This window comes from Diabrotica virgifera, chromosome 2 (assembly GCF_917563875.1).
Source record: "Diabrotica virgifera virgifera chromosome 2, PGI_DIABVI_V3a".
NCBI classification, from domain to species: domain Eukaryota; kingdom Metazoa; phylum Arthropoda; class Insecta; order Coleoptera; family Chrysomelidae; genus Diabrotica; species Diabrotica virgifera.
The window spans coordinates 98,255,751-98,283,704 of NC_065444.1; the positions used below are offsets into that span (position 1 = coordinate 98,255,751).

At 34.7% G+C, this 27,954-nt stretch overlaps 1 protein-coding gene across 5 annotated transcripts in view; it reads right to left on the bottom strand.

Annotated features, from left to right (window-relative positions):
* The window catches only part of LOC114333341 (sestrin homolog), a 388,509-nt gene that overhangs the window by 249,673 nt on the left and 110,882 nt on the right, over positions 1-27,954 (bottom strand). Inside the window, exon 2 of one of the 5 annotated variants that reach the window (XM_050642743.1) lies at positions 25,206-25,232. The exons of 3 other annotated variants lie outside the window; for them this stretch is intronic. In XM_050642743.1, coding sequence (XP_050498700.1) covers positions 25,206-25,232 — 27 coding nt within the window. Of the gene's footprint in view, positions 1-25,205; positions 25,233-26,093; positions 26,228-27,954 lie in introns of those variants that run through there. One more of the 5 variants, XM_028283204.2, reaches the window with a different exon arrangement.

Below are 27,954 nucleotides of genomic sequence, written 5' to 3' on the forward strand. Positions count from 1 at the left end.
GTTCTTCTTTCATAAACTGTCCGAAGTATGATTGTAACTTCATAATTTTCTGACTTATCGTGTTGCAAAAAAATGAATTTGGGATAAACAAATTAAATAACTTTTAAACTATTTTAGCAATTACTTTGAAATTTAGGGTATAACTTAAGCACCAGAAGTCTCTGCATTCTGTGTAATAAAAAGGTTCTAAGTTAATTTTTACATAAGTTATGAATATTTATAAAAACTCAAAATTTATGATTTATGTTGCAATTTTCTAAGCAACCAATAAGGATAGACATATTCAGCGAACGCCATATTGAAGTTTTTTATTCGATTTATGAGTTTCTTACTCTCAAATTTGTTTAAAATTCTTAACTTTTTGGTAATAGACGAAAAAAGCGAAAATTTACCGTTTTTTGATCTTCTTTTGTTTATAACTATATATATCATCAAAATCGGCTGCAGGAAACATATAGGTTATTATTATAGATGTCCTTACTACTCAAAAAATTTGGTTTCGGCCTGGAGGGGGATGTGTCACGAGAAAAATCTTATTTCTCTGGACTAATAATTAAACGTGTATTAATATTAATATTATATGAAAGCGATACTTTATGCACGGTTGTAGAAAAAAGTAAACTGGGTTAGAAAACATTTCTCTGGACTAAAATTCAAAAAGGAAAGAACTGATATGGAACTCAGGAAGAAATCAGGTAGGATGGTTATTTTTTGTTTTAAAAGTATGTTCCAGAAGCAGATATAGAGAAATTGATATCAAAATTAACTTAAAAACTGGTTAAAGATGAACAATAATGCAGAAGTTGTTTCAAAATGAAGATGCAAGGGATCCATGCAATTATAAAGGGGTATAATATTCACTAAATAAAAGTATTATGATCGAACCTAATATTAGTTGAAAACAAGGACCAAAAGTTTCGAGAAAGACTGATCTGTTTATCGTTTGCTTAACCCTTAAACGCCCAACAATATGTAGGTTATATGTAAGCTCAAAGGTGGGTAAAAAATGTCCACCTCGAAAATTGCTAATATGTATATTTATTGAGAGGTGTTACAAATGTTAGAAATATAATAAATTTAAGAATCTTATGCTTATTAAACACAGTATTTTCTAGAATATTAATACAAACAATGTACAGACCTTACAAAACTAACGAAAAACACGAAAGCTGTGTTTTTTTCTGTTTTTTCTTAACTGTTTTTTCTGTTAAAACTGTTATTTCTGTTTCAGACTGTTTAAAACTGTTTCAATATTTTCAGACTGTTTAAAACTGTTTCAATGAAATAAGTAGGGTAATCTAACTGCCACCCTTGAACTTCCGCATCTCTGCAATTGAAACAGACATTAGTCTTTTTACTGTGTTTGCCATACACATTTTGGTTGAGTGTACACACTTCGCATACACTATGGTTGTCTTTGACAGTTTTTTTACACCTTCACTTCCACCAATAGCTTCTTTGGTGCAAATGGAACACCGCGTTTTTGTAGTGTGAGGTATATCGTCAGATATAGCTTCATTTATGCCTACGTTTTTGCCCCAAGATACCCGCCATTTTAACTGCAATGTTCCCATTGTAAAACCGTTCGTTGGACAAGAGCCTTTATTAGTTCAATGCCTAGCTACTGGAGGAAAATAGCCCTACCATTAAGTTTTTTATATTCCATTATGGGAGGTTAAGTGTAAATAAGGAAAATGCGTTCAAGGAAACAATGTACAATAACGTAAAGAAAGTTTACAACTGTAAACAAATTCATGCCAACCAGAAATTACATAGAAACCTTTAGTAACAACTTTTTCCAAGGGTGGATATATTGTGCCTTGTGCCCGCCCATATTTAACTCAAGAGATTACTTTTATTTTCAAAAATATCGGTAGAACCAAATTAACATTCGATAAAGGGTCGTCTTTTTAACCATAAATAATTTTTGAAAAATCTTGGAACATGAAATAAATATGTTACAACGGAATACGCATTACATTTTTTACCCACCCTTGGGCCTTTAAGGATTAATGACTGTTTTTTAGTTTATGTTTGACGATCACACCAGCTGAAATAATAATAACCATTACCTGAAAACTTTTCTGGTGTTCATTTTAAGAGTCATAACTCTTTTAAAAGACTTTCCGTAATTACCAACAGCTCCTCACCCTTTCAATGACAACTTTTACAGAAACGTAAAGTCTGCATTGCCACAAAAACTTCAGCCCTCCATCAAAACTTTCCTACATACATTAAAAGCCCATCCATTTCTGGGAGACTCCCCAAAAAGTTTCCTTTTCCTGCGCAAAGAAAAATAACTTCCATTCCTCGTAATTTAATATACATATAAAAGTAAAAATTGAGACAATAACGGGCCTCTTAAAGTTTCTTTCTTATGGAAGTTGCGAGCGGCCAAAAGTGGTTGTCAGGATTTAACAAAGGGTCCAACATTTATGTTGTTGAAATGGTGGAAACGTGAAGGCAAATTTAATTGGAAGGTCGTTGTAACACATGGAAAGCTCGACGAAAGCGGCGAAATATGGCGGCGGGAAAAAGAACAATCAAACGTTTCAGGAATACAGAAAAAGTAGCTTTTATATTATTTATCGATATATACGTGGATTTTTGAAATAAAGCGCATACACCGTATTTAAGGGAAGTAGGGAAAAATAAATAAAATCCACAAGGAAAAAGAATAGTCTGTAATTGGCTGTATATTAATAACTAAAAAATAATTAAAATCATTTATAAAGGATATATTTTATTTAAAAAATCCCTTTCAAGCTACATCACAGACCGTTTTTGAAATAAAAATTTCATCATCAATGCTGCTAACAGGTTTACATGCTTAAGCCACCAAAATATATTTGTTTTAAATTGTTTACATTTTAGTACGTATTAAAAGTGTGATGCTTAAAATATTCCTGGATTTAACATCAACCTTAACTTCAACCAGTTGAAGCCCGTTATGTCAGATTTGCTTCTCTAAACCGGCGTGGGGAGAGTCCTGTGATGCCCGATGTTAAATCCAGGAATATGTATTTTAAATTTCCTGAGCCACCACATGTACTTTGACCGCTAATAAGCACTGATGATGAAATTGTTATTCCAAAAACGTTCTGTGAGGAATTTAATTGTTTTTATGATTTATGGTATACAGCCAGCTACAGGAATTTAACTTCCTCGTAGATTTTTTTAGTTAACTCTTCTTCGAGAAGGGTTTACTCTGTTAAAACGTTTCATTCGTACAATTCTGCTAGCATATCATCATCACCAGGACTTTTCATTCCGGGTGGAATGTTTGCCGCTCTTACTTAGAGCTTTCTGATTCGCTTATTGCGGTGAATCACTCCGCATTCCACTTCTTGTATATTGTCAAAGTTTGTTGTATGACTTGGTTTTCGTTACAATTTTCTTCCACTCATTTCGATATATGCATAGTTCCCTCCAGTTTCTCACCTCCCGAATTTTGATATCTCTCATGACCTGGTCCTCCCATCTCTCTCTGGGTCTTCCCCTTGGTCTTTCAGTTTCTGGTTTCCATCTGATGATCTTCTTAATCAGTAAGTCGTTTTTCCTTCTCTCTATGTGTCCCAGCCATCTCAGCCTCTGTGCTTTAATAAATCGAACTATATTTTCTCCCTTTATTATGTCTCTTAGTTCATGGTTCATTCTTCTTATCATTTCTCCGTTGCCCATTCTTATCGGGCCCATAATCCGTCTGAGGATTTTCCTTTCGAATATTCTAAATTTTTCTTCATCTTTTTCTGTGAGGCACATTGTCTCAGCTGCGTATGTAACTACTGGTCTGATTGCAACTCTGTATTATTGTGTTTCAATTTATCAATCAAAGATAGAATAAAAATTTTAATTTTTTTTAATATAACGCGGGCACATACATTTGATACACCCTGTATATTGATTTGTAAATATTTATTAGAAGTTAGCTTTCAACGCAAAGTTGAAAAGTTTCCTTAATGAATTTTTCCATGAAGAATATTAAAAACATTTTGTAAATAAAAGTGAAGTGAAAGTTATTTAGGATTAGTATTTTAAACCGATTGTTTATTACGGGAAATATAGAAGCCGTAGGTAATTAGTTCTTAGAAAATTAAGGTAAAGAAAGTTTGGAATTTTTATCTTTTTGTTTAACCCCGAGTAAATTTTGTAGAATTTCCCGAAAGTAATTAGTATGATGGTAGAAATATTTTTAAAAGTATGAGTGGGTGTTTCGACTGAAAAAAAGAATGGGGAAGAAGGAATGTCTCTGATTGGTTTAGGCAATTTGGAATCGGAAGGAGAGAAGTTTGAATTTTCAGATAGTTTTGAAAAGAGGGATTATTGTGTTACGGGCATTCGAGAAGAGCAGTCAAAAGTTTTCGTGAGTAGTTCAGAAGCAAGTACTAGTGGTTGTTTTTGATAGTGAGAGTAGCTGAAAGTGGAACGAGAGACAAATCAAATCGAGAAGAAATACCTCTTGATTCTGTAAAGTCCAAGAAAGTAAGTTACAAGAATTATCGTTATTAAAATTATTTGTGACACCAAGTAAAAAAAGACACTTGGGTCTCAGGAGATTATTGTTGAGAGAAAGAGAGGAGAGAGTTTTGGAGTTTATTGAACGAGTACTGGCAAAAAGAGGCCTGGCTTGTGTTTTGGAGAAATAGTTGCTGGTATCCTGCTGGATTGTTTGCTGAGAACGGAGAGGGCTTTGATTGGGAGCCTAACATAATCAACAAGGAGGAGCTGTTTGGGTCAAGAGGAGACATCATTGTGTGTGAATCAAAAAGGTCAGTCAATAACCTATGTGATAGATTTTCTTTATACTCAGAAGTTAATTTTTTTAACGTAAAAGCATATGCATTTAAGATTCCAACATTTCAAAAATGTAATAGGAAGTATAAGTAATTTGCGAATACCAAATTTGTTTGTTTAGCTTGTTTTATTAATGGTATCAAGAAAAAAGCGATAAATATTTGTTTGAATTAGATTAATTTATATGGTAAAAGTTTCTTTTGGACAGTTGTGCCCACAGAATTTAATTGATAAATTTACAGAACATTGCTTTTGATAATAAAGGTGATTGTATATTTTATTTATATTTTTCTATTTATTTCCTTTTCCTATTTTATCCCGATAAGGATCAACTAAGAGATACTGAAACCACGAGAGAAGATAAGTATAACATAAGATAATTTAGACATTTTTTTTTATATTATAAAAAGGCACCCTGAGATTCTTTCTTAATTTTTATGTATGATTTGCGTTAATTAAATAATTGATCAAGTAAATAATAATTAATATAAAAGTAATAGAAAGCAGATCATAACAGTATATTTTCAGTTTTGTATTTCTGGATAAGTTCTTGTCCTTCATAAGCCTATGATATATCCAGTATGTTTTGTTACCTGCTAGTATTCGTTCCGTTACTTCTTCACTTCTCTTGTTTTGGCCATTCACTATTACTCCCAAATAATAATGCCCATATAATAATGCTAAAAACTTGCAAATATCTGAAATTCTCACGTGTCTAATAAACCTGAGTACGACAATGGTTAAAAATGAGTAGAAGGGTATAGAACAGAGGATCAATAGTTCATCACTTTTTAACCTGGTGACAGAAAGTGAAAACATTAAAATGAATAAAAAGGTATATATTAGTATGTGGATTCGACTAACTAATATAGAAAAAAAACAAATTAAAAAGAAAAAATACAATCTAAGAAAAGTCAAAATCCGCCCCCCCCTCATATCTTTTGAACGGTTATACTTATAATATTGAAATTTTGAGAGAGGAAATAAACGGACGTAGACTTCCCAAATAGTCATAACAGGTGACGTAATAGTGACAGATGACGTGACCGAGCCACTTTGACCGATAATTTTAAACGGAAACCTTATGGCAAGGGATAATAACCGTTTGAAATACCTATTCAATCAAACTAATTTTGTTTTGATCAAGTTCATCAAGTTGATTTTGATTACTAAATTAAATAAATAATAAAATTGTAGTTTCGCATTTAATTAATAAAGATTCAAATGTCCGCCTATGGCTATTTGTCAAAAAAGTTGACGTTGACTTAGAAACAACTAGAGAATTGAAAAATGTCAACTTTTTGACAAATAACCATAGGCGGACGTTTGAATCTTTATTAATTAAATGCGAAGCTATGATTTTAGTACATATTTATTTAATTTATTCATCAAAATTAACTTAAACTCAAACACAATTATTATGAATGCATAGGTGTTTTCAATACCTTTCAAACGAGATATCACTTGCCGTAAGATCCCATTTAAAATTATCGGTCAAAGTGGCTCTGTACCATTGTCTGTCACTATTACGTCACCGGTTATGACTGGTTGAGAAGCATCCGTCCGTTTATTTCCTTCCCCTACGAAGGGGAGCGGACGTAAAGTACTAGCACTGTATATTCCCCGGAAATAAACGCTTTGAGAAAGGAACAAAAATCTTCGTCATGTGTATTGCCATGGTACTTAAGAAAACTCAAAACGACAAGAAAGAAAATCCTTAAAAAATTTATTTAAAAAAAGAAGTTTTACCAATATTTAAAGGATTAAGCCAATCAGTAAGTAAAGGTATATCTAATGTAGTTTTTACATACACACACTTTACTCGACGTCTCTAAAGGCTGTATGACACTATGCATTTTCTTGTATCATTTCTAATATCGTTTCTGATATCGTTTCTTGTATACATTTTCTTGTATCATTTCTTGTACGTACATTTGTGCCCTGTATGACACTATGCAAGTTCTTGTATCGAAAACTGTATGAAATTCGGCACGTCATTGGTCGAAATTTTGTTCGTCACCCTGTCACGTTACATTGGTATGGTAGTACTGCGTCTACAGCTGATTTTAAGGATTTTATAAAATTTATAAACTTTTAAAAACAAATATTTTAATGTTATAATAACTAGAATTTTTACGTTGACTGTTGATTATTTGTGTTTTTTATTTTGTTTTGATATTTGTGCTAAAATATTTGCATTATAATTATCTTCAGTTTGATCCAAATTGGAACTATTGTATTTTCCTCTATTAAAAAATTATGCAATATGAAACCCAAAGTTATTCTAAATATATGGTTATTAGTAGAACAGTAGTCCATACCAAACGGTATATTAAGTATCAATAAAATATTTATAAATAATACCTACAAAACACAAATAAATTCATCAAGACATAAATCATATGATCTCATTTTCAGCCGCCATTATGACATTTAGAAGTTTTACCAGCAGGTTTTACGTTTTTGCTCTTTGCGCAGAAATTGGCGCAGTTACTGTACAAGAATCTGTGCCTGACACAAATTCTTGTATCGTTTCTGATATCGTTTCTTGTATCTGTGTATGACACTATACATTTTTTTTGACATATCAGAAACGATATTAGAAATGATACAAGAAAATGCATAGTGTCATACAGCCTTAAGTATATTATATTAGTTCAGTTCAAGTTCAAGGTAAAAATCCGCCTCTAATCTTCTCTTCGATCAAAAATATTGTTTAAATTAAATAAAGTGATGTTTACCGTTCCTTAATTCAAGGTAATCCTGCAATTGAAAAAATATATTTTCTACTGAATCAATAGAATTCAATAAATAGAAGAAATAAAAAATCTTCTTTTTCACCCAAGATAACGAAATTATTAGTAAATAACAGATACAGGAGATATCACGATTCGTTAAGCCCATATTTTTCTGATTCCCGAGGCTAATAAGAAGTAAAGAATTGAAAGTAGCTCTAGACTTACAACGGATAAAAATGCTAAAGAGACGACTCGAACAGGTCAGGCTTGGATATAATATCATCCCAAAGTTTCATTCACCGTTTGAAATCGAACCGGGGGTGTCTTGATAAACATACGAACATACTGGAACGGTTGAACGAAAATTGTACCATATATAAAATGAACTAAAAGAAAAAACATCATGTTCGTTACAAAACATCCAAAATACAACAAGGCACTGCATAGTAATAGACCTGGATCCCGCGTACCAAAAAAAAGTTGAAGCAAGCTGAAAATTTGTTGGACTTGTGTCTAGTCGGACAAACTTTGATGTATGGGAACACCGAAACAGGGGAAATTTTAATTGTGGAACCGATTAAAAATTTGGAACGTCAGACTACGAACACGTTCCATGTACTTCCAGAACTGCCAATAATTGATTTGTTACCATTTCATTAAACTCTCATGCAAAAATCAGACTGGTGTTTATCACCAATTGAGCATTTTAATGAGTGGAACACGAAGAACATGACAGGAATCATGTTGGTTAGTAATAGCAGTCTGATTTTTGCATGAGAGTTTAATGAAAGGGTAGCAAATCAATTGGATGTTCTGTCCGACAAAATACATGGGAAGTTTTCCTAATCTGACGTTCCAAATTTTTAAACTGTTCCACAATTAAAACTTCCCCTATTGCAGTGTTCCCGTACATAAAAGTTTGTTCGACTATAATAATTCCAGTTCGATCCAGGTCTATAATAATATCCAGATAGAAATTGTGGACGAATACAAATATCTAGGAACGTTGGTTAGTCAAAGCGCAGAACAAACAAGAGATTAAAAGCCATACAGAAATAGCAACTATTATGTAGTAGAGGCCTAAGAATGGATCTAAGGTTAAGGTTGTTGCGCTGCTACGTTTTTACAACTTTACTCATTGACATTGAAGCAATTTGAGATTAAGGGATTTAAAACTTTTCAGTCTTCCTATTATCGAAGAATGCTACGAATATCATGGATAGACAAGATTAGCAATACTGAAGTACTTGATAGGGTTAATAAGAGGCAAGAAATTATAGAGACAATTAAGAGGCTGAAGAGGAAGCTTGAATATTTCGGTCATAAACGAAGAGGTATAAGGTAAGAAGTCCACGTTATAGTCTGCTGCGTTTGATCATGGAGGGCAAAATAAAAGGTAAACGTGATGTAGAAAGAAGACGAACCTCCTGGTTACGAAATCTAACCAACTGAGCTCTAACCAACTATTTAGAGCCGCTGTAAGTAAAATAAGAATTGCCATGTTGATATTCAACCTTCGATAAAAGATGGAAAATTAAGAATAAGGGCCCGAAGAAAGGGTGGTTTTAGTTGTAGCATTACAAATTTCCGCTACAATGTTTTGTTAATAGAATTCATTAATTTTATATCCTATCTCAAGAAAAATATCTATTTTTCTAATTTATTTTGTGAGTTTATATATCATTAAAATTCTGAACCGCCCCTGCTTCTGAGTATTACGGATTATTACATAACATTTGGAAACGTTAGGAAATTTCCTGTTTATTTGTGTAAACATTTGTTATTCTAGAAAGATTCCTTAAAAAGTCCTTGAAAAATTCTACGCATATTTCCTTTATTTTGAGCGCGAAGAATCCCTTGTTACTATTGGCCTAGAGTTTGAAGATCCTTTAGTTTGTCTCGGCCGATTGGTCAGTGACTTCAGCCGAGGAGAAATGCTTCAGCTTGACGCGCGAGAGAGGTGACGAAGAAAAGAGTAGTTCTAAAAGTATGTTTGAAATGTAAACATCGATTCCCGTAGAACTCAAAAGAACCGCACCTACCGGCTTAAAATTAGCTGTTGTCGTTATGTTAAACTAAGTGAAGGATTTGCAACTTGTCCTGTGAATATTATGGAATACTGGTAGAAATTTTCACTCCATTATGTTGGATATTTACGGTGAAAATCGAGTATACAGAATAGAGTTTTATGACGCAGTTATGCCGGTAGAGAAGTGCGCGGTTCCTGTCGCATTGTGTAGCTGTTCCTGTTTTTATGATGTTATGGTCCTGTTCCCATATTGAAGTCCTGATTTCCCGATGAGATGTTTGGTCTCAACTTTGCCCTGTTTCCTGTTTCGTTATGAATTGAATGCCTCCCCCCCGTCTTGGATGGAAAATTTTTGGTTAAGTGCGAAGTGTGACATTTAAACATTGTTGTTGATTAAATTCCAAGTGGATATTAAAGTTGGTAAAGATTTTAAATATTTTAATAGTTTGTTTTCAACATGGAAAGTTTTTTGTAAATTAGATAGAATGGCAGTGACATTTGACAGCATAAGTCAAATTCTTGTTTTGGATACGCTGCCCGATAAAATAGAAATTTTATGTATGTATGTAATAATCATGTGAAATAATAAATCTTGTGTATTTTTGGAAGTCAGAAAAGATTGTAAATTCTTTATTGTCCATGGTAAAGTCATGTAAAAGTTTATAGTTATTTTTATTATTCATTTCCTGTTTGAGAACATGTTTATTCTCAAAGTAAAAATAAAGTCTAAAGGTTTGAATAAGCATTGTAGAATGTACCTATTTTTTTTTTATTTCTGTAACCTTTTTTTGGAAAATTATTAACCAGTTATTAATACAAGTGAAATAAGTTTTAGAGTAGAGAAAAAGAAATGGCATAGAAGCCATAGAAAGATGAAGTAAAGAGTAGCCCAGTTTAACCCAACAGAGGAATCTCAGATGAATGTCTCCCATTTGGTATCCGTAAGTACTGTAACTTGTCCAGTAAGTACCAAATATGTGTATCGGAGGATTTTTCAAACGGCGTCCAAATTTCTTTAAATAGTAGGAAAGTCCTCCAGACTGTGTAAGTATTTTTTGCTTATTTGGTTATGATAGTCAGTCTTCTTTAAACCCTCTCACCCCCCTAACGATTCCACGACCCGCCACCAACAAAACCTGAGCTGTCGTTCGCAAAGAAGCTTTATGTGCCTGCTCCTTCTACTTTAGCCCATTCCGACCCCCCAGTATTCAAGTACTTAGTTCTATCCATGATCCCATCTGAGCAGACATGTAAAAACGCTTCATAGTTGGTAGGTCATTGGTCAGGGATGCATGCAGCGCATATAATCCATACTTTCGATGCTATGTCCATGTGTTCCTTTCCGGATGTAATCCAACAGTACTAGCGACAACTTCATACTAGGGGATATATAAATTTCACAAAGTGTGCTTTAGATATAAATGTTTAGAAAAACTTTTGTTAGTAGATAAGCATTTAAATAACAAAGCAGTTTCAGGAGGAATATTAAAATATGCAATATTTAATTATCGTCTAATTTATATTCTATTAAAAAATGATCATTGTATACATGTTTGAAAATTATAAATACCCCAATAATGGTAATAATTTATGTTTTTACTTTATATTGACATTAGTAGTCCTATATTCACAGTATGGCTGGCCTCTTGGGTGCCACGCTTCACTCTCGGTAATTAGCTTTTAGGTCCATTGCCCACGACGCAACTGTTTTAAAACTACGGTGTGAAACCGATTGCACTCGCAACTATTTTGTTATCTCGGTAGCGTAAAAACACGGGGAATCGCCCACGAGACAAGGTTTCCAACAAGTTTTCAACCGTTGGCGTTGTTTTAAAACAGTTGCACCGTGAGCGCTGGACCTAATTTGTGAGTGTAAACTGTTTTAAATTACGATCAAACTGAGAATTTATGGAGTACACTTATGTACGTCAACTGATTATAAAGGATTTTATTGCAAGCGGCAAGTTTTGATCTCACTTGTTTTTAAATTGAGCTTTGATGAAAATTTATTGGAGTGTTGATTGAAAATTTGACTAAAAAACAATAGCAAACAATGCTATGAATCTTTGATGACAAATTTGATTCGTATGGATAACTGCAGAAATTGAGCAATTAGAGCGTTCGACATCATTAGTGCCTGGAAGACTGCGCTAAAAGGCAGGATACTACCGTTTAAGTTGTTTCCAACGCAGTAAAGCTGGAATAGTATTCATTAAGCGATTGCTTTCCTTGAACAACATTTCTTCAATCAGCAGCAAGTCACTTGCTATACTGTCACTATGTGAACAAGTCAAACCACAGCTCAGATGTTACATGGGCGTTTTAATAAAATATTTCTAAAGTCCATGCTTAAGTTAGCATTTTTAACCGATGTTTCCTTGACATATCACTTGTAAAGGGCTTTGACCCACATATTTTTGTAAAAATATATCTTGGTGGTTAGCATGTAAATTTCACGTAAGCACTGATGATGATTGGTCAACTAATCGAAAACTAGTTCTGTGAGGTAGCCCTTTTTAGGAATTTTAAATATATACCTTTTATAAAGGATTTTAAATCATATATGTCATATCTTGAGCTTTTAAAGTAAGGCTAATCATAGCAAGATTTATGGAGTAAGGTTGTTGCATGATAACTTAAGTCAGCGTTTCTCAACGTTTTACCATTTGCGCCCCAATTTTCCATAATTATTTTCACCGCGCCCCCCTCGTTCAATAACAATATATCTATGCAATAATACATAATATACCTTGAGCAGCATGAAACCAAACTAAAAAGACATTGGGAAACGCTTCACAGTGAGTACATTAACAAACCCCGAGAATTCTTCGAGTTAAAATTAAAATGGTGTGAAAAGCAAAAATTAGTTTTAATAAAAATTTTGACTGTGAATGAAATAGCTTTACTTGTCTCTTACAAAGTCTGATATTAAATAGCCAGATCTAAAAAGCCTAACACTATTGGTGAAGATCTTATATTACCAACTGCAATCAAAATTGTGTGTTTGGAGATAATTTTGCTAAAAAATTGGAGTTTATACCTCTATCAAATGATACTGTTGCCCGCCGAATTAGTGATATAGCTGAATATGTACAGGATCAGCTAATCAGGAAGTTGCGTGAAAAGCTGTTTTCGATTCAGCTTGATGAGGCAACAATAGCAATAAATATGCTCATTTTATTGCCTACGTTCGATTTTGTGATGGCAGATCAGTAGTAGAACTACTTTTCTGCAAACCAATAGAATTCATAGCAAAGTCGCTTGCATTATTTGCTATGTTAAATGATTATATAAATGAAGCAAAAATAGAGACACTGTATGATCAACAAAAAAGCTCTGGCTTGAATATTGTGCTAACTACGATTGTAACAATAGTTAATTATCTACATAAAAATGAGACCTTTGAAAACTAGAATCTTTTCTGTACTTTGCAAAGACATGGATGCGGTACATTCAGCATTATTATTTTATTGTGAGGCAAGCTGGTTATTACGTGGGAAATTTTTACGTGTTTTTAATTAAGACATGAAATCGCCATTTTTCTAGAAGAAGAAAAGAGGCCACAAGCCAAGATGTTTCACGATGGTTTATTTTTGATGAAATTGAGTTACTTGGTTGATATATTCGAGAAACTAAATATTTTGAACTTACAACTTCAAGGGGCCAATACGAATATATTTGATACGAATGATAAAGTTAACGCTTTCTGTAGAAAATTGAAATTGTGGAGCAGAAATTTAAAGCAAAAAACCTAGAAATATTTGAAAAATGTGGATGAATGTTTTAAAACCTACCAGGTTGAAGCACAACATGTGAAAGTTGTTTTTGTAATCATTGAAAATCATTTAGCAATGCTGACAAAAAATTTTAAAAGATACTTTTTTGCCGACGACCAATTAATAAGTACCTAATAGTTATGAGTGGGTCGGGAATCCGTTTCAAATAACACCCGAAGAGCTCTCTACTGTAGAAGAAGAAACCTTCATAGACTTCACAGCAAATGCCGAAATCAAGAAACAGTTTAATATTAGATCCCTCTTTAAATTTTGGGCAGGGGTAAATGATGAGTTTTCTGCACTAAAAACCAGAGCGTTCCGTATACTATTACCGTTTTCACCATCCTACCTTTGCGAAACAGGATTTCCGCGATGGCTGCTTTAAAGACCAAATATAGATCGCAGCCTAAATATAGAGAAAGAACTGAGAGCGTCCATTTCTAATATTACACCCTGTTTCGATAAGCTTTGATCTGCAAAAGAGGCCCAAGGAAGTCATTAATTTACATTAAACTTGTTGATTTAGTGTTCAGTGCTCATAACTTAGGGTATTTTATTTTTTGTTTGTCAGAATTTTGTTTTGCTTTGATTTTAGTAAATTAGTCAATGTTTTAAGTGTTTTTTTTTATTTTTTCACGCCCCCCCCCATGGGGCGCCCCACAGGTTGAGAATCACTGACTTAAGTTATAACTATGTATTAACCTTAATTCAACTATGCATTTTAAACATAAATGCTTTTAGAATAAGAAAAATCTTATAAAAATCCTTTATAAAAGGTATATAGAAATAGTATATAGAAATTATATACCTTTTATAAAAGAATTTAATTCATTTTTGGTGATATATGATATACAGCCAGCTACAGGAAAACTTTTTTCCTTGTGGATCCAATAAAATCCAATATCCAATTTCTTTTTATTAGGCTTAGTGAGGTCCTGATTTTATAAAGCAAAACCGGGCCTATTCCAATGCAAGTTCTGTCTAAGAGGTCACAGCCATAAACTAGCGACCCATCCCAAGACAAGATTAGAGGTGGAAGTAACGGCTATTTATTACCTTTTCTCTTACCTCACGCGTTAGAAGAGTAACGGTACACGCCGCGCTCTGTTGAAATTGGTAAGTAACGACAAAGACATGTAACCAACGCGAGTGTGTTCAAATGGTACTTTAATGCCTTATAGGGATAGTTAAGCATTGCCAGTATTTTTGTAGATTGCTTGCAGGTGCTTAGATTCTAAGCTGTATTCTAAGAGTATATAATAGTGTAGGAAACAAAGGTTGAACCTTGCAAAATGGACACAAGTCCGGTTTTATTTTTTTTCTGGTATATCAAGGGGTGCTTATTATAAGACTAACTTTTTCTGAAAAAATTTCGCCCCGGAACCTCCCTTTTCACCCCTTTAAAGGGGGTAATTTGTGGTTTTTGCGGAACGTAGCCCTTCCTGTAACTTTTACAAAAAATTTCTTTTAGAGAAATATGAAGAAGACTATATTTTCTACGATTTATTTTCAACAGCATCTCTCTACCATCCACCGTTTAGCAGGGGTGGCGCCCTAAAGTTGACAAGTTTTTAAAAAAGGTGTTTTTAAAAAAAATATATTTTTCCCTAACTTTAACGGAAATTAGGAAGAAATCCTGCGACAATTATTCACAAATAATTGACTGATTTTTGGTATAGCTTTTACTTAAGGGTAATTGCCCGTTTTTTAATTACAGGGTGTTACATTTTAAAAAACCTCTTTTTATACCATCTGAACCGTTTATGCTAGAGTAAAAAGACTTTCAGCGATTACCCATGTACTGGTGCTATTTATAAATTTGTATAATGCACCCCCAATTTTTCCCTGGAACCACCCCAAAAAAAAGAAGAATTAATAAATAAATTGATTTTCTTGGAATCCTTCACACACATTGCCCTTTATTAATATGCTTAATATATCATTTTGTGGACGTTATTATTACCCATGCATGGACACCAAAAGCAATTTCCTAGTGCAACCCCTGTAGCAAAAAAAAATAAATAAAATGGGGGATTGAAATTTTTTTTTTGTTTTTTGCTTTTTCGATCCATATGGGCACATGCTTCATCAATAGTGCTTTTCAAAAATATATATGGTTATTGCAACATCTCTGCGAAAACCACCCCTATCCTTGAAAATATACTGCAGAAACTACCCATATCCCTTGACGAGCATGTTTTTACGATTTTCTTATTACCTATGTGTTCTTTTTAAACAAAACTTATACAGGGTTAAAGACCACTATTTACTCTAAAAATTATGTCTTATTCATTTTTTCGTATAAGCAACCGTTACAGCACAGTGGCGCCGTAAACCTCATATATGCTTTGGCGGGCTCCAGTTTTTGTTTTTTTTTCGTCATCTGTTCGTTTTATTGATAAAGTACTTATGCAAAATAAAACAACACAGTGTAACCTACAAATTATGACTTATGCACATTTTACATTCTTTGCTCCCCAAAGCCACAGTGGTGGCCCAAAATAAATTTTTGCATATTTTCGCCACCTACATGCATTTTATTGCATTAATGCTACCTTAACAGCACAATGTTTACCCTTAGGTGGTCGCTACGCAGTGGCGGATCCAGGGAGGGGTGATGGGGGTGATCACCTCCCCCCCTCTCAAACCAAGTGATATTATATTCAAAGATTATAAAAATATTCATTTATTTTTATAGAAATTTAACCCATTGGCACCCCCCTCTTAACGATGCTGGATCCGCCACTGTCGCTAAAGCATAAAAAGTCATTCTTATAAAAATAATATTAATATAATATAAGTATTTCTATAAAAATAAATGAATATTTTTATAATCTTCAAATATAATATCACTTGGTTTGAGAGCGGTGGGGGTGATCGCCCCCATCACCCCTCCCTGGATCCGCCACTGCTTAGCGACCACTTGGGGGTGAATATTGTGCTATTAAGGTAGCATTAACGCAATAAAATGCGTGTAGGTGGCGAAAATATGAAAAAATTTATTTTGGGCCACCACTGTAGCTTTGGGGAGCAAAGAATGTAAAATGTGCATAGGTCATGATTTGTAGGTTACACTGTGTTGTTTTATTTTACATAAGTACTTTATCAATAAAACAAACAGATGACGAAAAAATCAACAAAAACTGGAGCCAGTCAAAGCATATATGAGGTTTACGGCGCCACTGTGCCGTAACGGTTGCTTAAACGAAAAAAATGAATAGGACCTAATTTTTAGAGTAAATAGTGGTCTTTAACCTTGTATAAGTTTTAAAAAAAAAAATGAATAGGTAATGAGAAAATCGTAAAAACATGCTGGATAAGGTATAGGGGTAGTTTCTGCAGTATATTTTCAAGGATAGGGGTGGTTTGCGCAGGGATGTTGCAATAACCATATATATTTTTGAAAAGCACTATTGATGAAGCATATGCCCATATGGATCAAAAAGCAAAAAACAAAGAAAAAATTTCAACCCCCCATTTTATTTATTGTTTTTGGCTACAGTGGTTGCACTAGGAAATCGCTTTTAGTGTCCATGCATGGGTAATAATAACTTGCACAAAATGATATATGAAGCATATTAATGAAGGGCATTGTGTGTGAAGGATTCCAAGAAAATCACTTTATTTATTAATTCTTCTTTTTGTTTGGGTGGTTCCGGGGAAAAAATGGGGTGCATTATACAAATTTGTAAATAACACCAGTACATGGGTAATCGCTGAAAGTCTTTTTACTCTAGCATAAACGGTTCAGATGGTATAAAGAGGGGTTTTTTAAAATGTAACACCCTGTAATTAAAAAAAGGGCAATTACCCTTAAGTGAAACCTATACCAAAAAATCAATCATCTATTTGTGAATAATCTCCGCAGCATTTCTTTTTAATTTCCGTTGCAGTTAGGGAAAAATATATATTTTTTAAAAACATCTTTCTTAAAAACTTGTCAACTTTGGGGCGCCACCCTTGCTAAACGTCGGATGATAGAGAGATGCTGTCGGAAATAAATCGTAGAAAATATAGTCCTCCTCATATTTCTATAAAAGAAATTTTTTGTAAAAGGTACAGGAAGGGCTACGTTCTGCAAAAACCATAAATTACCCCCTTTAAAGGGGTGAAAAGGGGGGTTCCGGGGCGAAATTTTTTCAGAAAAAGTTTGTCTTGTAATAAGCACCCCTTGATATGCCAGAAAAAAAATAAAACCGGACTTGTGTCCATTTTGCAAGGTTCAACCTCTGTTTCCTACACTAATAATAAGTATTGCTGAAAGAAGTAAATCGTATATCGTATAAGAAACAGACAGGGTAATCAGCGATGGCTTTAACTGTTAATGGAATATAATACTGGTCAGATAAATGGACGAGGTCGAATTAATATTTTGTTTGAATAAACAGTTGAAAATAGTCACACCGGAATTACGACTAAATGCCATTACAATGTTCAGGAAAATACACACATATTGCAAAACACAATAGAAAAAAAATGAAATCCCTTGGAATTACCTTCAGAATAAGAAACTAGCAGATACCGAATATGCAGATGATATCTGCTTGATATCACACAAAAGAAATGACGAACATGAAAATGGAATTGAATGGATACGGAATGAAGAACATGATAAGGAAGCTGAAGGAAATGTCGGCTGAAGTTGGCCCTAAAATCAAGACTAATAAGACAGTACAGGTGAGAATAAGGATAAGCAGACGTGGCAAACTATACATCAATCAAGAAGAAATAAAATAAGTTAAAGAATTCTGATACCTAGGCAGTATAATTAGTGCGAAAGGTGGAGTCCAGGCAGACATTAAACACATAATAGGAAAAACACAATAGACCTTTGGAATCCTCTCAAACATATGGAAATCAACACACATAAGCCAAAACACTAAAATAAGGATATTGCTATTTATTAGTAATGTGAAATCAGTACTATAATATGGGAGTGCGAAATGGACAATGCCAGAAGGAAATACACGAAAAATTCAAGTTTTTGTAAATAGGTGCCTACGAAAAATTCTGAAGACATATTGGCCCAACACCATAACAAACGAATTGTGGAGAAAAACTAAAGAAGAAACAATCAGAACAAAATAACGAGAAAAGAATGGAACTGATTGGTGACACAATAAGGAAAGAAAATACAGACTTAACAAAACAAGCTCTCAAATGGACTGCAGTAGGACAAATAAGATGACTACAAGAGTATGAACAAAACCTGGGGAGATATAGCAGTCATTGCCAGAAATAAACACACATGAAGGTGTATATAAAAAAACTGGTTTAAGGGTAAATGAAGAGAAAACCAAATACATGTGCATCAACAGACAAAAGGGACGATATAGAATAGGGCAAAATGTTACGATAGGCCCGTATAACTTTGAAAGAGTGGGGAGTTTTAAATACCTCGGAGCAACAATCACTGCAGATAACGATATCCCGGAAGAGATTAAAGGGAGAATTCAGGCAGCAAACAGATGTATGTATAGCCTCCACAATAATATTAAATCTAAGAGCCTAACACGAGCATCAAAGATCAGAATATATAACTCAGTGATTAGACCGGTGCTCATGTATGGGTGTGGCACGTGACTCTGACCAAAGCAATGAAAACTTAGATGTTTTGAGAGAAAAATCCTCAGAAGAATCTTTGGACCTTATCACGACCCTAATAGCAACCAATACCGAATGAGAACAAATGCTGAGGTCAACCTGAGCGACGTAGTTCAAGAAATTAAATCTCAGCGTCTAAGATGGGCTGGCCATGTTCATAGTCTCCCTAATAACCGCCTTGCCAAGCTGATCTGGGAAGAAGTCCCCACAGGAAGAAGGCCCTTAGGACGCCCACGAATGCGATGGAGAGACAATGTATGGTCAGATCTAAGAACAATGGGGCTACCCACTGACCCAACTATCATGGACGATCGTTCGAGATGGAAGCGAGTTGTGCAGTCAGCCAAGACCCACCCCGGGTTGTAGTGCTATGAGAAGAAGAAGAAGAAGAAGAAAAAGAAGAAGAAGAATAAGAAGAAGAAGGTGTATATAAAATATTCAGATGTCAAATATTTAACTGTTTCTTAACTTGAACTTCAACCTTAGCAGGGCCGTCTTAAACACACACGGAGCCGGAGCGCAATACTCATGTTTGCGCCCCCTTTGGTCAGAAGATTATATAGGTTATCTCTCTCCTGTCGTTTCCCCATTACTGAGGATCGTGATTTCTTCCAATATTCCTAACAATGTTTCTCCATTGGTCTCTATCTTCAGCTGCTCTAAGAGCTGCGCAGAATGAGTTTCCAGCTGAATGCTTTATTTGGTCAGACCATCTAGTTGGTGATCGTCCTCTTGATCTTCTCCCCGGAACGTTTCCAGAAACAATTAATCTCTCCAAACTGTCGTCACCTCTGCGAACTACGTGACCAAAGAATTGCAGAATTCGTTGCAGACATATTGTGGACAGCCTTTTTTTAATATTGAGTTGGTTTAGAATGGAAACGTTTGTCCTATGAGCTGTCCAAGGTATGCGCAGCATTCTTCTCCAGCACCACATCTCAAAGGCATCAATTTTTTGGCGCTCGCATGCGCGAAGAGTCCAAGTCTCTGCTCCGTATAGAAATATTGAGAATACAAGGGCATTCACCAGTCTCATCTTGATATTTTGAGAGATAGATCTGTCTTTCCAAACTTTAGTTAGGCGACTCATCGCATTTTTTGCCATACCAATACGTCTCCGAACTTCTGCTTCACAGTTACCATCGTTAGTTATACTAGACCCGAGATAGACAAAGGTGTTTACTATCTGGTATTCCTGTAATATGTTAGTCAGTTGAATAGTGTCAAATCTGTCGACCACCATTATTTTTGTCTTAGCTTTATTGATTTTCAGACCAACTCTATTGCTTTCGTACTCAACTCTTCGCAGAAGATCAAACATTTCTTGCTCATTTGCTGCTATAAGTGTAGTGTCATCAGCAAATCTTAAATTGGAGATTTTCTTACCAGCTACTGTTACTCCACCGGCCCATCCTTCTAAAACCATCCTCATGACATGTTCACCATAAATGTTAAATAAGTCAGGTGACAACACGCATCCTTGTCTAACACCTCTCTCGGTCTTGAACTGGTTTGAGAACTTCTGATCTAGTCGTACTGTCGCTATATTAGAATGGTATAGATTTTTAATAAGTGTCACCAGGTGCATTGGTGCGCCCATTTCTATTAAAATTGACCACAGATTTATCCAGCTTACACAATCAAATGCCTTTTGGTAGTCAACGAAGCATATAATCATAGGTACTTGAAATTCTCTAGACTTTTCAATGAGTTGTCTCAGGTTCAGGATTTGTTCCCTTGTACCTTTACCCTTTACAAACCCCGCTTGTTCCTGAGGTATTTGGTAATGTAGATAGGTTTTTAATCTGTTTTTGATGATATGCAACAAGATTTTACTAGCATGTGTTATTAGTGACAGTGTGCGGTAGTTTTCACATCTGGTAGTAGTTCCTTTTTTGTGTAGTGGGATATAAATTGAGGTACACCAATCAGATGGCCATTTTCGTGAATTCCAAACAGCGACACAGATAGAATGGATGATATGTAATCCTTTGTCACCCAGTAACTGTAGTATTTCACATGGTATTGAATCAATGCCTGGGGATTTATTTCCCTTTAGTGATTTAATTGCATCTTTGACTTCAGCGAGTAAGACAGTAGGTTCTCTAGGGTAGTCAGAAGGCCACTGATTTTCTGCTGATACCTCGTTATTTTTATATAGCTCGCCACAGTAGTTTCGCCATGTTTCCAATATTTCATCAGTATCGGTCTTTAAATTACCTTCCTTATCTATTACAGACCACGTTTGAGGTTTAAACTCTCTGGTAAGGAGTTTGATCTTCTGGAATAAGTCACTCGGTTCATTTCGACAGCCATGTTCCTCTATCTCTCTGCATATTTGAGAGATGTAATCAGCTTTATCTTTGCGGCACTGTTTTCTGATTTCTCTCGATAACGCTCTGTATTCATCGTTTGTTCCGTATCTAGTTTTATGTGCTTTTCTGCGTTGAATCACAGTCCACGTATTATCGGATATCCATGGCTTACGGCCAGTGGAAACCGCTGCCTCACAGTCTTTTGCAGCCTCGATTACCTTATCTTTGAGATAGATCCAAGTGCTCTCAGGGTCATTATCTACTTGGTCTAAAGAAAGAGCATCTTCTAGGTTTTGTCGGAAGTCATTGATTTTTGATGGACTTAGAAACATGACTTTTCTCTGGGGTCTTCTTTTGGGGACTTTAAAACGAAGTCGAACGTTCAATACCAAGAGTTGATGATCGCTTCCACAGTCTGCGCCAGGATATGTTTTACAGTTGATGGACGACGATTTCCATCTTGATCTTATTAGGATGTAGTCTATTTGATTCCTTGTTCGTCCATCTGGGCTGCGCCATGTGTATAATCTCCGTGGATGATGTTGATATAATGTGTTTGTAATTGTAAGATGTTGTTCTACACAGAACTCCACTAGACGGTCACCATTCTCATTTCTCTGTCCTAGTCCATTTTTGCCCAGCACTCCTTCAATATTTTCATTAGATGACCCCACTTTGGCGTTAAAATCTCCTAAAATTATGACGAGTTCACGATTCGGAATAGCGCGAACAGTTTCTTCTAAACAACCATAGAACCTGTTGATGTCTTCTTCTTGTGCAGCTGTTGTAGGAGCGTATACCTGGACAAGGTGTAGGGTATTGGTGGATATTCTCATTTTAAGGGATATTATCCTGTCATCAATAGTATTATATCCAATTACGCAGTCGTTAAGTTTAGAGGGTACAATTATTGCGACTCCATTTGTACTTTTGTTATCTGGGCCTGAAAAATAGACGACGTTGCCAGCAGTTGTTTTAAAATGCCCTTTTCCTCTCCAGTGAGCTTCTGAGAGTCCCAGTACCGAAAGATTGTGGTCTGCCATTTCTTTTTCAATTATGTGTAACTTTCCAGGATTTTGGATCAGTCCCTGGACGTTCCATGTACCAATTCGCTGACATTTTCTTAAATTAAATGAAAATTTGGATTCAGTCGCACAATTTCTGCCAGGTGCCTGATCCCTCACACCTTGGCAGCCGGTAGCAAATTTCACACCATCCGACCCGGAACCGAGATGGCGCCGAGCGTGAGTCGGGTCGCTACACATTCCATCTTCACTTGCCGAAATTGTCATCGTTATGGGAAGAAATTCTCTTGGGAAAATAGTGCAGTGGTTTCCCTTTGCCTTCTGCACCGCTGTATATGTGCCGTTTCTGTGGCTATCATTCTCGCCGCATGGTCAGTTTTGTAACAGCCAGCTGCCACTGTCCAACCTATCACCATGTCTGGCTACCCTCACTTAGTTTAGCCTGCAGACCAATGCAGTTGCCCGGGATGTGGCACGTGGAGCCATAAGTGAGAGTTGAGTGCCTTATGAGGACCAGTTATCAAAAACCATCTCCCGTCTATGACGTTTGATGTGGTCGTTCCAATAAAAGGTGCTACCTCTATAACGGTTCTAGTTACGGTAAAATTAAAACTAATTAAATTATATTAAAAAAAAACGTGGTTTCAGTATTCAAACAAGATCAATTTTATAACACATATCAAACAATTTTTCTAGATTTTAATTTCTCAAAAATTTTTATTAGTTCGGTGGTATCTATTTTTACTTGCTTTTCTATAAAAGTATTAAAGCCGGGTTTGTTAATCTGTCTTGGGTCATTGTTGAGTGCAGATAAGTTTTTGTCAATTTAAGTTTAGAAAAAGACCTTTTATCTTCAGCTACTGTTACTAGAAGTGTTAAATATATCCTTAGACATCTAGAAAATTTGGGAAAACACAGAATAAATTATGAGAATATACATATAACTGATAATATCGAGTGGGGTTATGTCTTTATTTATAAAAAATATTGGTAAGAAATTCTGATTCATTCTCATTTCATGCGCTGGTTTTTTATTCAATTTAAACATTGCGTTATCTTTAAGTTTTCTTCGGAGTTTCTTCAACTCAATACATTTTCCAGGAAAAAAAAATTATAATTATGTTTCTTTCACCTAATCTTTCACCTAATTTTGCAATGACCATGTCCAATAAATAATAATAAGTTAACTTTAAAATTTTGTTCTGAGCCTAAAAGAGGCTCGTCTCTTGTCTGCAGCCTCGTAATTGAGATTGAGATGTATTTTTCGGGGACATGGACGAACAGTTTCAGAAAATTTAGTTTCGCAATCTAGTTCTTTAGCAATTGATACTGAGTCAATTAATATCTGCTCAAACGCAGTGTCAGTGTGGTTATTGACAGGGCTAGATTTACATATGGGCTGAATAGGCTATAGCCCAGGGCGGCAGAATTTAGGGGGCGGCAAATTTTGGTAAAAAAGGAAAAAATGCGGAGGGGAAGGCGGCAAATTGTGGATAGCCCAGGGACAGCAAATCTTCAAATCCTCCTCTGGTTATTGGCTAAATCTTTATTGACTTGATCAAGCATCTTGACAGCTTCGGAAATAATAATATCGCTCGTTAGCAAAGTTTTGTTGATAATAATATTTAATATTAAACCCTTGCTAAAATATTGACCATGTCACGACAGAGCCGATAAACTTATTTTCTTTAATTTTGTCATCAATCAGCTGGCGATGTTTCTTGTGTCATTCTCGTAGTTATTGTTGTCAACAATTGAGGATAATACATCGTAAATTTTCCCATATTAAAACGAAGTATTTTTAATGAGTCAATTCTGCTCCCACATCTCTATTTGAAAGCGCTTTTAATGTAAAAGTGGGTATCTTATTCATTATGACATTCAACCGTTATGTTGGTGAGGAAAAAAACATACATTTCTTGAACAATTAAAAAAACAAATTGTTATTTCCAATGAGCATTTAACACCATAATTTTAGAACCAAATTAAGGCTAAGAGTTGCACAAGGAACATAAGAACACCAGGATTAATCTAAGGCTTAACATTTTTTTGAAGGCCCATATTTTTTTCTCTGATATTTATCACATTATCATACCCTTGGAGTCGCAAATCATCTAAATCAATATTCATTCATTTCAAACATTCTAACAAATAATATGCTAATCCTTGTTTGGTATAGTATCAATAACCAGTAAAAAACTGAGTAACTTCGGCCATCATAAAGGATTCTACCGCCACCTTTAAAAAATAACGACTACATAGTAATGCGGCGCCTTTACCTACATACACAGCTCCGCAAAACCGCAATAATTATACTTTTGTCAGCAGAATCGGAACTTTGCTTCTAATCTAAATGGGTTTCATATTTCATTTTCATATCGTAGGTGTAGTAAGCATGGATGCCTTTGTAAAAAATACCGAAAGTGCACTTGTATAGTTTTGTTATTTGTAGTTTTTTTGAGGACAAGAAGCGCAAGTTTGAGCCTAGCAAGAGTTCGGCTTGCGCCCCTTGGACTTGGCGCCCAGGTGCTCCGCACCCCTTGCACCACCGGGTTAAGACGGCCCTGAACCTTAGTAACGTGAATGAAATAATGACCAACTTATTAATGAAAGCAGCATAACTTTTATTGTTTTTAGTTTATTAATTTATATTATTTGTATATCATCCTACTCTTATAATTTAAGTAGATAAAATCAACATTTCTCCAAGGTTTTCTACAAATGTTTTGCAGTAAACTGAATTTGCATAATTCAGCAGGTTTCTGTTTACGATTCCACTAATTAGTTCCTCCCCATTTACAGGAGAATTATTTTCCATATTCATCTTCTTTGTATTAATTTCACTATTTTATTAATATTACATGTTCAAAACATTTTATTTCAAATTATCTCATAATTAAAGGTATTAGTGTGTGTATACTTACTGATATGGATTGTAGATAAGAACTTACCTGTAATCAAAAAAGAAAATAAGATTAATATTTGTGTATACATATTATGTTATACTTTTTTAAAATACTCTTTTGCCTGTCTATCACAGAGGTTTCCAAAACTTTTTACTCTCGTAGACACCTTGTCATGTTTTTTAGATAAACTCCTTGGTACTCACTTTAAAATATTTCGCAATTTCACAACTTCTAACAGAAGTGAATTACCCATGGTGTGAAAAAGTAAAAAGGCAAAACATATTTACACATTAATTTATTAATTTAATTTAAATCAAAGTCACAATGGATTTTCTTGAACATTTGGATTTAGGTTCTTTTTACCCTCTACTTCATTTTTGAACTCGAGTCGAGGGTTGCTTTTCCTTGGGAGATGAAAGCCACCTTTTATCAGATGTGAAAAAACATAGACACGTTCAAAATAAGTCCGAAAATGGATAAACTGACTAAATCTATGCGACTTTTGTTTTATAGAAACTTTTCACTGAGCCAATACTTTTCCGAGTTATTTGTTAGTTAAAATGTTCAATCTTCAACAAAAAAAAAAACGTTTTTTGGCAGTTTTTCGCAAATAACTCAAAAGTTAGGTATTTTATTGAAAAAAATATTCTTGGCAAAAATTTAGTTTAAAAAAAACGAAAAAAGGTGTCTGTAGACCCAGTAGAAGCAGAGTTGTAGTTCATGAAAAAAGGTTCTTATTCGTCAAATTCCAAATCGAATATTTCAACGTGAAATAACGAAAAAATAAAGCATTTTTCGGGGAAAACTCGCCAAACTTTCTTAAGTGTCCTTTTAATCAACTATTTCAAACAGTGACAAAATATGCAACAAACAAATTTAAAAAAACTATTGTAGTTATGATCTTACCAATAATTTTCCTATTAGCACCAATATATGGAAATGATCGTGTAGTTGTTTTATTCATTAGAGTAAAAGTAACAGTTCTTCACACATCCCGAAAATAATGGTACCAACGTGTTCACTTGTGGCTCGCGTTCACCTTGTACATATTATCTGAATATTTTAATAAAACTGTTTTTGTGCAAAAAAGTTATCAGCATACTTAAATTACCTTATTATATAGAGATAAAGTAAATACATTCAGTTATTTAATATATTACATTTACAATCTAAAAAATATTACTGGTGGTAAACACATTACGTCAAGTGAAACATATATTACTTTTTATTAGACGTACCATTACTTTTTTACCACTAAAATTATAGTATTTCGAAGATCCCAATAAACGTAAATTTGCGTGCCAAGGGAAAAATAATAGAACAGGTAACTTCCATAAGATATTTGGGAGCAAATATCAACAGCCAGCGGAAACCAAAAAAAGAAATCCGATCAAGAGTCGAACAAGCGACAGAAACACTCATGAACATGAAAACATTTTTTACAAGATGAGACCTTAGCGCAAAAACAGACGAACCACTATGCAACACTACTCTGTGGATCCACAAAGTAGCTTCCAATGATTACCCGTAAATTCGAAGCCAGGACAAATAATCCCCGGATAAATAATCCCGGACAAAAAATCCCCACAAATTATCCCTGGACAAAAAATCCCCGGATATAAAATCCCCACAAAAAATCCCGGACAAATAATCCCCACAAATTTTTTTGTACAAAATATCCCCACAAAAATCCCCGACAAAATATCCCCAAGAAATATTTGCTGCCGAATAATTCTCTAAAAGTTTTCCCGTGAATGCAATCGACGCAAATGTTTTCCAGCCTCAGTGCATGAGAGTTATAGATAGCAATCACCATGAAACCGCTTTTCAGTACGAAAATAATGAATAGCAAATAAGATTAAGCGTGAATTGTAATTTCGATTACCAAATTTCAAATTCCAACTCCATGTCGAAAACTTCAAATTATACATGACAAAAGAGTGTGAGTTTTTTCAAAAATCGTAGAAGATATGTGAAATGAGCTAAGGCTGTGGGAATCATGTAATTATTCGCTTAAATCTTTTGCTCACTCTGATAACTGCTGGTCTTGAAAACGATAGTCTAGATTTTAATGCAAGAACCTGTTCCTTTTTGTAAATTGAATGTGAAAATATTTAGTTAGATCAATGTCATTATAACTCTTCGAGAGTATTTGCCGCGTTTACTATTATTGCTTTCCATGTTTGTCGGTCCTGTGCCACTATTTTCCATTGTCTCACTGCCATTTTCTTAAGATCTTCTCTGACTGCATCTTTCCACCTTTTTTAGCCCATCCTACCTACAGACCTTCTCCTATCTGGCCTCTCCCTGAGCAGCTATGAAAGATTTTTGAAAAAACTCACATTTTTTTGTCATGTAAAATTTGAAGTTCTCGGCATGGAATTGGAATTCGAAATTTGGTAAAATTTCGGGAAAACTGTCAGAGAACTATTCAGCAGCAAATATTTCTTGGGGATTTTTTGTGGGGATATTTTATCCAAAAAAATTTGTGGGGATTATTTGTCCTGGATTTTTTGTGGGGATTTTTTGTCCGGGGATTTTTTATCCAGTGATTTTTTGTTCAGGGATAATTTGTGTGGATTATTTGTCCGGACCCCGTAAATTCTTATGTAAATTAAACGTGCCATTCCAGACGAGCGACAGTGGCCAGCCACCGTCGCCGATCCTCGCCACTGTGGCGTCCATTACAAAATCATTGGGGCTACAAAATCGCCTGTTTAACCCACTTTGTGGATCCACAGAGTATCACTGCAGAGTAGTTCGTCTA